This window comes from Euprymna scolopes, chromosome 41, assembly GCF_053919585.1.
Source record: "Euprymna scolopes isolate OS-2025 chromosome 41, ASM5391958v1, whole genome shotgun sequence".
In the NCBI taxonomy this organism is placed as follows: Eukaryota; Metazoa; Mollusca; class Cephalopoda; order Sepiida; family Sepiolidae; genus Euprymna; species Euprymna scolopes.
Window position 1 is genome coordinate 70,458,038 of NC_136522.1, and position 12,500 is coordinate 70,470,537.

Here is a 12,500-nt window from a genome sequence, read left to right on the forward strand (position 1 = left end):
TGTCTTTGACGAGTTGAGTGTTGGAAACCTCGGCTCTATATACAACGAAGCATGTGTAAGACACTTATGAACAAAAAAAAAAAAAACGAAAATATAGACATTCCCCCATATTTAAAAGATAATAATCATAATGAAATCAAATCATGATTGTACCTATTTACTATGCCTCCCCACGGGACAGAGTTAGACACCAGGGTCGTTTTTTAATGTGGAGAAAAGGTACAAAAATAAAAATTGTCTCAGTCGTGAAGGATTTCTCCTCCACCGAAAGAGAACAAGAAATAGAAGTGCAGCATCTGAAGAACAGATACTACACTTTGATCTTGTCCCGAATTGAAGCCTAATTTTTTATTTTGATTATTGGAACGAAACTCAACAATATATACATACGAGGCCTGTCTAAAATGTATCCGACCTTAGGCTAGAAAAAATATTTCACATACCTGACGCGGTTTGGACCCTAATCCCCTTCAAAGTAGGCCCCTTTTGCTTGTAATCGGTCCACTGCTGGAAACACCTCTGGAAGTCTTCTTTTGGAATGGTGCTCATCTACGCTGTTACGTTCCGCATTATCTTTCAGTGGCGTCTTCAATTTTGGAAACAACCAGAAGTAGCAATGAGCCATGTCTGGAGAGTATGGAGGTTGGCGAACGACTGGAATTCCATGCTTGGCAAAGAAATGTTGGATCAAATGGGTGATAGAACTCCTTGCTAGTACTCCTTTGTAACTGGTTGTCCTTCTGACGCGTATTCATGATGCACGATTCCACGGATATCAAAAAGACAGTCAGCATCACCTTGATTTTGCTTCGCTCCTTTCGTGGTTTCTCGGCCTTGAAGATTCGGGATGCTTCCATTGCGACGACTGTCTTTTTGTTTCTGGGTCGTATCCGTACAACATCTCCAGTTATCGCGACTTCTGGTGGTTTTCAAAATTGAAGACGCCACTGAAAGGATCCCATTTTGAGAGTAGAGAAGAGATAATGTGGAACGGCCCTTGACGTTATTCTCGCGTTGCCTACGCACAGTTCCAACATTTCAAAATACAGGGTGGGCCAAAATAAGGGTCCTATCTTTAAATTTGAATAACTTCCACAAAATAAAAGTTAAACTCACCAAACTTTATGTGTAGACTGACCCTTCCGAGATTTTTTTGAAATAAACAAAACAAATTTTGGCCGAAAAACACTTCTTAAAACTTACATGAATCTATGAATTTTTAAAAATAGGACCCTTATTTTGGCCCACCCTGTACAACCGCTGAAAGACAACGCGCGGATCTTTCTTTCTCCAACTTTACAACATGGCTAGAAAGAAGAAAAGAAAAAAAGAAGAAGAAAGAAAACAACATACTGGGGATGGAGTATAGCTCTGAAATATATTTATAGTATATATTTCAAACAAGTAAAATGCATTCTTATTATCCTAATATTACGTTGTGATTTGGCTTTCAAGCGCATTTGATGCGTATTTTATTTTATTCAAATTAAAACAACGTTTCTATAATGGAACTCACACCCTTGACGATATATACAGGGGCCCGACAATATTTTTCGGAACTTTGAAAAAAATACTTCAAGGTGGTTACTAGTGCCAAAAACTTTGGGATTGTAAGTACATAGTTGAAGTGTGAAAATCAGTTTAATCAGTTTTTAGTCTGGCTTTTATAATTTTAGATTTTGTGATTTTTGCGAAAATCATATTTTATTAAGAGCTATGTTCATGTATATGTTGCTGTATGCAAATTTTCTGCTTGTACACTTAGCTATCATCATTAGAGTCAATTATCTGTTCTATTCTACTGGCAAAACAATTAGGTTTAATGAGGTAAAATGCATTCAAAAGAAGTTGTCTGTTTGCCACGAAAAAAGCAGGAAGGATCGCCATGGATTTGAAGCTGTCGAAATCAACGGTCGAATACATGCTGAACACAAACTCCCAGAAGAAAAAAAGAAGGGAGGACGGAAAAGATCGATTGGCAAGAGGAATGAAAGGAGAGTGAAGAGGACTGTGATACGGCTTTTTACACCTGGAGAAAAAGTTACAGCAAGAAAAGTGAAGGAGAAATGTGAATTGGATGTAAACGTCCGAACAGTACAAAAAATGCTGCATAGGATTGGTTTGAAATATGCAAAGGCTAAACAAAAAATTACACTAACAAAGAAACAAAAAGGAGCAAAACTGGAGTGTGCTAAAAGGTGGTTAACAAAGGATGTTGACTTTAAGAAAGTTATATTTACTGATGAGAAGCGTTTCAAGTTTGATGGGCCGATGGATGGTGTACTTGGTCGAGAAGGGGTGAGCCTGTTGTACTTAACAAACGACAGATGGGAGGAGGAGGAGTTATGGTTTTGAGTATGATCTTTGCTAACGGAAATATACGGTTGGAATGGCTGAAATGACGATAAAACAGCGAAAGTTACAAACAGTTGCTGGACGAGAAAGCTCTACCAGGGATAAGAAGAGAGATGGGGAATGATTTCGTTCTACAGCAAGACAATTGCAGCATCCATGTGTCAAAACTCATGAAAGAATGGATGGCTAAAGTGAATCTGACTACTTTGGAATGGCCTGCAAAAAGCCCAGATCTAAATTTAATGGAAAATGTTTGGGAAATGCTTGCGCAACTTGTCTATGATGGACCTGAAATAACGAAATAGGTTCAACTATGGGAACGAATATAAGATGCCAAAAAAAAAAAAAACAACAAAAAGAAACACGTAGAGATGTTATTGTGCATATGTTTGATCATTATGAAGAGAGATTGATAAAAGTTATTAAGAAGAAAGGTGATATTACAGACTATTAACAGTTTTTTACCGATGTCCGAAAATAATGTCGCGTGTAAAAAATTCTGAAAATTAAATATTTTTCTTTACCTAATCGAGTTTTTTTTCCATTTCTATTGCAGGTATTGTCTTTATATGTTTTATGCTATTCTTTTGAAGGAATTTCGCCACTCTATGGTACTCGAAAAGACGAATACTAAAGTGTCCGAAAAATATTGTCAGACCTCTGTGTGTGCGCGCGCGTGTGTGTGTGTGTGTGTGTGTGTGTGTGTGTGTGTGTGTGCGTTGACCGGTCGTACAATACGTTTAAACATGATATTTTAATTTATGCAGATTACGTAAGTATTATTATAGAATCAATCCTCTATTGAATGTTATATATTACGAGGAATCATTTGCCCGGTTGGGTAATTTGAAAGAATAAATAAATAGAATAGAATAATGATAATTTCGTTTATCAAATTCCGTCTGTGTTTGTTTACAATGTTGCGTCAGCTGATATTTGGGCTTGACGACGAATTCCCTGGAAAAGTCACTTTTGATTAATGTTTAGTTTTAAAATATGCGAACGAAGAAATGATTTGCGGCGATTTTAAATGTTACCTCTTTTTTTATCATAAATTGAACTCATTAATAAGAAAAAATTGAAATAAAATGGTGAGGTACACCTGGGCTGGAACAGGGGATCATTCGACCTGTCGTCGAATGCTCAACCACTGAGCTGTATGTCCAGATGCCAGCAGATCTGTTTTTTTTTTTTTAAGAAGAAATGATTTGCTGAGATTTTATTATTTTCCTTACCGGTATTACATAAAATATTTCCCTATAAAAATTCTTCTTTTTTTAAGATCGGATTTTTTCGATTTTCGATACTTATCGGATGACTTTCTGTACAAAACATATCTAAGAACTCTGCCAGGCATATAAATTACCTTTGTGCGAAATTTGCAAGGATCGGCCGTTTCGGAATCTATGAGGAATGAACTTACACACATACAAAGTGACTTTTATATAAGAGTGTATATGTATATATATATCTATATTAAGGGGGGGGTCACCGCTTATCAAGGCCCAAAGGCCACACAAAGATATGAGTTAATGAATGTTAGATGGCCGGTGAAAGAGCCGTTATGATCGGTAATGGCAGAACGTGGATAGAATTTGATTATTTAAGAGGATGGTTCAACAAGAATTTGCTTATATTAGATTTGAAAACGACAATGTTATAGTAAATTGAGAAGCAGTTCGCGGTATTGTGTTCCACGGACAGGTTTTTCTAGTAAAAAAAAAATCTGCTCATGAAATTTTTGTTTTGTTTTTGTTTTAGTTTTTTTTTTTTTGCCACAGATTAAGGAAATTGTTTACAGTTGTTGTACCTATTTACTATGCCTCCCCACGGGACAAAGTTAGACACCAGGGTCGTTTTTTAACGTGGAGAAAAGGTACAAAAATAAAAATTGTCTCAGTCGTGAAGGATTTCTCCTCCACCGAAAGAGAACAAGAAATAGAAGTGCAGCATCTGAAGAACAGATACTACACTTTGATCTTGTCCCGAAGGCCAAGAGTGTTTACAGTTGTTGTGGCTAGAGAAGTGTTTGTTGTGAAATTTTTTACAAGGATGGAGGAAATAGATTCAAGCTCAGTCGAGCACTTGCCATGAAAATTTGTACTCTGTCAAGATGTGACAACTGTAATCGATCTTAGGACGTATTTGGTTCTTATGCAAAGCATTGCGTGATGAGTGAGATACTTTCTAGAGCAATAGAATAGTTCAACAATTTGTCCAGCGACCTTGGCAACAGAGTAAAGGTCAGACTTGTGTGTGTTTGTCGTATTCTATTAAGTTATTTTTTTTTCAAGGGAGTCATCACTAAGACTGTGACAACAGCATATTCTTTTAATTCTTTTGACTCCCACGTATATATCCGACACAGTAAGACACAGTAATCAACTGAGAACCACATCAGTCTATATAAGAACATATAAAATGTTAACGGATATATACTCAAGAGTCAAAACAATGAAAATAGTATGCTGTTGTCACAGCCCTAATCATGACTTATGAAGACCCGAAGGCCACTCGAGGATAAGGATTAATGAATGTAAGGTGGTAATCGTTAATGGTGTAGATTAAGTAGAATTTGGATTATTTAAGGGGACGGCTCAACAAGAACTTGTTTACATTGGACTTGAAGGCTACCATATTGTAATCGGCTAATGCACCTTTACACTAAACTGAAGATTTAAATACGAGGTCATATCTCTCCTTTGTTGTCAACATCTCTCCTTTGCCGTTAAACTCGTAACTACGTAAGGTTTAAAAATAAAAAACGGATTTACTTTTGGCTCTAAGAGTGTTTAAAGATTTTGGATAAAAGTTTAGTATTTGTTGTGATATTGCATTTTTTTTTTGTTGTGTGTGTGTGTGTGTGTGTGTGTGTGTGTGTGTGTGTGTGTGTGTGTGTGTGTGTGTGTGTGTGTTTTGTTAGTAAAAGAGAACTCCTTCTTGACTGGTGCAATTTAAAAAAATTTTTTCTCGATTCAGAGTGCCTCTTTTTTGGGGGAGAATGTGAAGCTAGATTTACTACACATTAAAAACCGAACTTTCTTTCTTCTTTATTTTTTCTTTCTTTCTTTTCTTTTTTTAACTTTTCTTTCTTCCTCTCTTTTCCTTCTTTTTATTCTCTTGAATTTCTTTCTTCCTCTAGTTTTCTCCGTTTCCCTCTTTTCTTATCTTTCTTTCTATTATATTTGTATCTTTTTCTCTCTTTTTTATATTCTTTCTTTTTTCTTTGTTTTTTTCTTCCCCTAACTTTTTGTATCTTTTCTTTTCTTTCTCTTTTCTTCGTTTCTTTCTTCCTCTCTTTTTCTTTCTTTCTGCTTTCTTCACTCACTTTCTTTGTCTCTCTCTCTCTTTCTTTCTCTATTTTCTTTTCTTCCTTTCTTTCTCCACTCTTTCTTCATTTCTTTCTTTTGTCTGTCTCTCTTTTCCTTTCCCTTTTCTCTTTCTTTTATTCTTTTTCTCTTTCTTTTCTTCTTTTTCTATCTTCCCATTTCTTTATTTTTTCTCCCTACAAACATTTAAACGCACAAACATTCGTTCATTTAACAGGACAGGCAGGTACCCGAGTCACGCTAAAACTGCGGCACCGTCGAATACTCCAATTTGGGTAGAACAATTCATGTGCACAGGAAACGAATCGACACTTGCGCAGTGTGGTTATCAAAACTTGAAGAACACAACTTGTACACACGATCAGGACATTGAAGCATCTTGTTCAAATGGTGAGTATTAGAACGAATGGGTTACAGGGTGACCCCCCCCCCCCAAAAAAAAACAAACAAACAGAGGACATTCAATTGTTTTTCTGAGCATTTTATAATCAACGGAGAAAAAAAAGGCCAAAGGCCCTGGGGTTTTGATGAGATGTTTTGAATATAATAAACTAATTATGACCAAAGTTTCATTTCATTCGGACAAAACTCTAAAAACGGGGGCTAATTAGAGTTGATGCCCGTTTTTTTTTTTAGTCACCCTGTATAAGTTGTTGGCATCATCATCATCATCATCATCATCATCATCATCACCATCATCGAGTACATTTTGTACCATCATCACCACTACCACCACCATCATCGTCATGACGACTAACGTCCATTTTATTATCACGACCACCATCATCATCACTACCATCATCATTATCGAGTACATTTTGCATCAGCATCATATCATCATCATCATCATCATCATCATCATCATCATCATCATCATCTACTAACGTCCATTTTATTATCACCACCACCATCACCATCTACACTAACGTCGATTTTATGATCCCGACTACCATCATCATCTACTAACATCCGTTTTACATAATGACATGTGTTGGACGGCACCAAGAAACTGATTTCCAATCTAACCTATCTCTGTCCAGGTCTTTATTTATACCTCTTTCTCTCAAGCCCATCCTTATTATTTCCTCTTGTGTTTTACTTGGTCTTTCCCTGTGGGAAGATGATGGTACCGGAACTTTCATCTATTCTTTTAATGTGACCAAACCAACAAAGTCTCCTGACACTAGTAAGTGCATACATTTATGCAAGTATTCAAAAACTTTATTTGTGTTGGATGGCTTTTAGGAATTTCAACAGTGACCTATCTCTGGCTACGTCTTTATTTATCCCTCTTTCTATCAAGTCCATCCTTTTTACTTCCTTTGATGTTTTCATTGGCCTTTGAAGAACTGAATCTGCTATCTCAACTGTTCATATAAAATGGACATGATGCAGCTGCTGCTGCTGATGATGATGATGATGATGACGATGACGATGAGAGAGAAAGTTCTTTCATCCTCATCTCATAATTTTCAGTATTTAACCAATAAACATCAAATACCACTTTTTTAGTCTTTGGTATGAGTCGGCAAAGGATTGAAAATAACCTAACCATAACTCCAGAACGTTCTAAAAATGATGACTATGCTGTTGGATTATGACTAAAAAGTCTGCAAAATTATGTTATTGCTGCATTATAATCACTTACTCATCAGATGTTTGCTTATAAAAAACTTAGTGGTGTTTTTCTTAAGTTTTTTTTTTAAGGTAAACATCTAATGAGTACGTGACTAAACATGCAGCAATAACATAATTTTGCAGACTTGTTAGCCGCAATACGAAACAATATTGTAATGTCACCTTTTGAAAAGTAATAAATGACCAACTGAGAAAAATTGATATTTGGAACTTGTGAAAATTATGATATTACATTATATATATATATGCTCTGGAACCCAATAAAAAGGTATTCATTAAGATGCGTCCGTCAATCCATCGCTGGGTTAGAAATGACGTCATCCCTAAAAGTGCAAATTGCATAAAAAGTACAATTGTTTAATTTTAATCTTTAAGAACTAAAAACTTATAAAAGTACGTTTTGAAAGTTTTCAAGTCTTTTACTTTTTTAATTGTTTAATCAAACCTCGCTTACATTTCAGTAGTCTCCATACCCTTCAATTAAAAATTTCCATTTTTACCCTTAACAAATTAAAATAAACCGAAAATGTGAACTTTGAATGTAATCTATCTCTGTCCAGGTCTTTATTTATCCTTCTTTCTCTCAAGTCCATTCTTATCACTTCTCTCTCGTGTTTTATTTTTTTGTTTTCCAAGAACTGAATATGCCACCTTAACTGTTCATATAAAAATGAACCTGATGATGATGATGATGATGATGATGATGATGATGATGATGACGATGGAGAGAGAGAGAGAGAGAGAGAGAGAAAGGGAGAAATATATATTTCATCTCATCTCATAATTTTGAGCATTAACAAAGAAACATCAAGTACCATGTTTTTAGTCTTTAGTATGATTGAACCCTCTATGATCTCTAGGCTCATTAGCAAACGCTCTAACCATTATGCCAAATGGATCGTCATTATCATCATCATCATTTCTATCATCATCTAGTACACTTTGAAGCATCATCATCGTCAACATCATCATTAGCATTATCATCATCAACATCATCGTCAGCATCATTATCATTAGCATCATCATCATTAGCATCATCATCAGCATCAGCAGCAGCATCGTCGACATCATCATTAGCATCATCATCGATTTGATGTCCTCCCTTTTTTGCTTCATAATAAGCACTTTCTTGTTTATTTTTTTTTAGTTCAGGCACGAATTACACAGAGCGACAATTATATCGGTCGTGCTGAGGTTTTTTTCAAAGGACAATGGCTACCAATCTGTGCCAGTACAATGACCAATGAAGTCGCTCAAGTTTTCTGCCGAACTCTTGGATTACGGTAAGTTATAAAGCTGGAATAAGAAGAGTAAGTGGGAAATTCCATTACTCGTATAAGAGTCAAATATGTCCAAAGAGGGAGTTCTGTTGCCACATCTGGAGAGGTGTCGCTTTGACAGAATACAAAATTGACTTCGAAATCTTGTGAGAGATGTTACGGTTACTTAAAAAAAAATTATGTACACACACACACGCACACACACAATTTTCACAAATAATCATACTTTTGACTTCAGACAAACAAAAATAGTTTAATTTATTTCAAATAAATCGCAACGAAAACTTTTTGAATCAGCGTTTATTGCAAACTCAAGCACAATCAAACAACGTGGAAGTTTCTATAATGTATCGCCATTAATAAGTAAACTTCTATTAAAAGAAGATAATTTAATTTTAGACACAGGTTAATGCTATAGAAGGTTTCATCATTTTGTTGCATATATTGACAGTATAAGACTCTACAAAACAACCCCTGTCTGAAAGTGCATCAGAAACAGAGACGCTTCATTGAATTTCTTTATGCAGAAAAAAAATTGAACTGATCAACATTCACCGGTGCCTGTTGAACGTTTACAAAGCTGATGCAGTTGATGTCAGCACAGGTAGGAGATGGGTTCGTTGATCTCAGAGTGGCGACAGAGATGTGAATGAAAACACTTGCTCCTGACTTTTACGACAGAGGCATCAGTATTTGGTCAGAGTTTACTTGTAGGTTGTCCTTATAGTATCTAATACTGTTGCATATTAGCACATCTGGAGTATTATCGGAGCAAGATTATTATTATTATTATTATTATTATTATTATTATTATTATTATTATTATTATCGTGTAGATTAATAAGATTTGTTTTAAAGAGAAAAAATGCAATTCAAGGACAAATATGGTTAAATGACGTTTTAGGAATTTAACTTGACTAGATTCTATAAACAATAACAAGAAAGAATTTTAGATAAATAAAAACAAATTTGAAGAAAAAGTAATATTCAGTAACATTAATAATACTTAGTTTACATTAATAATACCTAGTTAACATTAACAATAATAATACCTAGTTAACATTAACATTAATAATACCTAGTTAACATTAACAATAATAATACCTAGTTAACATTAACATTAATAATACCTAGTTAACATTAACAATAATAATATCTAGTTAACATTAACATTAATAATACCTAGTTAACATTAACAATAATAATACCTAGTTAACATTAACATTAATAATACCTAGTTAACATTAACAACAATAATAATAATAATAATACCTGGTTAACATTAACAATAATAATACCTAGTTAACATTAACATTAATAATACCTAGTTAACAATAACAATAATAATATCTAGTTAACATTAACAATAATAATACCTAGTTAACATTAACAATAATAATACCTGGTTAACATTAACAATAATAATACCTAGTTAACATTAACAATAATAATACCTAGTTAACATTAACAATAATAATACCTAGTTAACATTAACAATAATAATACCTAGTTAACATTAACATTAATAATACCTAGTTAACATTAACAATAATAATACCTAGTTAACATTAACATTAATAATACCTAGTTAACATTAACAATAATAATAATAATAATAATACCTAGTTAACATTAACATTAATAATACCTAGTTAACATTAACAATAATAATACCTAGTTAACATTAACATTAATAATACCTAGTTAACATTAACATTAATAATACCTAGTTAACAATAACAATAATAATACCTAGTTAACATTAACAATAATAATACCTAGTTAACAATAACAATAATAATACCTAGTTAACATTAACATTAATAACAATAATAATAATAATAATAATACCTGGTTAACATTAACAATAATAATACCTAGTTAACATTAACATTAATAATACCTAGTTAACAATAACAATAATAATACCTAGTTAACAATAACATTAATAATACCTAGTTACGTAATACAGATGTCGACTGATTCTTTGTGGAAGTGCAAATGACGTAATCACAAAAGAAATAGGTTTAATATATTTAGTTAGAAGTCAGTCAAGTTGGGGAGAAAACACTGTGGAAGCTGTTGAAATCAAGATCCAGAATGTGAAGTCAAAGGGTTGTAATCTCCGAAATGTTTATACGATGTGTGAATAAATCTTATATGAATTATAACTTTGTGTCGTGTCATCTTTTGAAGAAACATTTGAATTCGTCCCAGTTGTTACTGCCATATTACATGCTTATTGAAATATTAAATGTTTAAAGATTCTATCTATTATATAGATCTATGATATATTAGATATTATATATTATTATATATTATTATTATTATATTATATATCAGCATTTCAGCCCGGCGTTGCCCGGGTGTTTGGAGGTGTGTGCTGATCAAAAAAAAAGAAAAAAGCGGTCAATTTTTTAAACTTTGACCCCTATTATGACCCCTTAACATTTATTGTTTTGGGCTCAAATCAAGTTATTAAGTTAGATCCATAATTTCAAGTGTTTAGACCCGAAATTGGTGGAGGAGTTTGGTAGAGTTCTCAACCGTCAAATCGTTGAACTTTGACCCCTTAACAGCCAAATTTCTGGCCGAAAACGGATTACAAAGATTTTCCCAAATCTAAGTACCATGCATATCAAATTTTGAGTCTGTAGACTGAAAATTGACAGAGTTATTGTGTAGGGAAATGTATACAGACAGACAGACAGACAGACAGACAAACACACACACACACACACACACATACACTTTCAAAGTGGCAATGTGCCTTGTTTGGGGTGGAAATGTAATAAAAAAATTTTTTTTTAAGTTATGTGTGTGCGTGTGTGTGTGTGTGTGTGTGTGTGTGTGCGTGTTGAAACAATGATTTTTAAAATCGTATCTTCATTTAACTGATTCCCAGGTTTGGTAAAAACATTAATGGTCGTAAAGAGTCGAGCAACCCGTTACATCTGCATCATCTGAAGTGCTCGGGAGAAGAGGACAGCATTCAGGAATGCACCGATATCAGGTGGACCGGTCAGAAATGTGAAGGAGAACTCTCGGATGCTTTCTTACAATGTACAGGAGGTAATGTGTAACGTACCCCCTCTACCTCTCTCTTTCCCCACTTGCTTTTTTTTTTTTTTTTTACACAGTGATCACCACTTATCAAGGCCCGGAAGCCACTCAGGGATAAGGGTTATTGCAAGTACATTACGTTAGTGCGGAGATTTGATGAAGTGTTTACTTAAGGGGGCGGTTCATTAGGAATTTGTTAACATTGGACTTGAACACATCCAAGTTGTAATCCGGTGGGAAGCAGGCAGACGGAACAGTGTTCCACAGGCGTTCAGTTCTAAGAAAGAAGCTTTGTTCATGGAATCTGCGTTTTGATTTAGGCACAGGTTGCTTCTTTTTATAACAAATTAACCACTGATCAAGGCTCAAAAACCACTCGAGAATAATGGTAAATGAGTGTACGGTGGCTGTTGAGATAACAGCCTAGTAATTGTTAGCAGTAGGAATTTGGAATAACTTGATTATTTAAGAAAACGGCTCAGCAAGAACTTGTTTGCTTTAAACTTGAAGACGACCATATTGTAGTCAGCTGGAAAGTAGGCCAGCGGAACAGAGTTCTACAGGCGAACAGTTCTAGGAAAGAAGCTTTGTTCATGGAATTTGCATTTAGATTTAGGCACAGATAGAAGGAAGGAATTGCTAATATTGGTTGTAGTTAGAACTGAAAAGAGAGTTCTTCAGAGCAGTGGTGGAGTCTGTCCTTGTTTACAGTGCTACAGCCTGCACACTCACAAAATGTTTGGAAAGAAAGCTAGGCAGCATGTATGGCCGTGTGATATGAAGGTGTTAAATATATCTTGAAAAGAGCATTTCACAAAGCTGCAACTTTATGGCA

At 34.4% G+C, this 12,500-nt stretch overlaps 1 protein-coding gene across 2 annotated transcripts in view; it reads left to right on the plus strand.

Moving 5' to 3' along the window:
* LOC145266610 (scavenger receptor cysteine-rich domain superfamily protein-like) overlaps window positions 1-12,500 on the plus strand; it is a 211,122-nt gene that overhangs the window by 181,505 nt on the left and 17,117 nt on the right. For both annotated transcript variants that reach the window (XM_080122515.1, XM_080122516.1), the window contains 3 exons: window positions 5,902-6,074; window positions 8,470-8,605; window positions 11,508-11,674. In XM_080122515.1, the coding sequence (XP_079978641.1) occupies window positions 5,902-6,074; window positions 8,470-8,605; window positions 11,508-11,674 (476 nt within the window). The remainder of the gene's footprint in view (window positions 1-5,901; window positions 6,075-8,469; window positions 8,606-11,507; window positions 11,675-12,500) is intronic.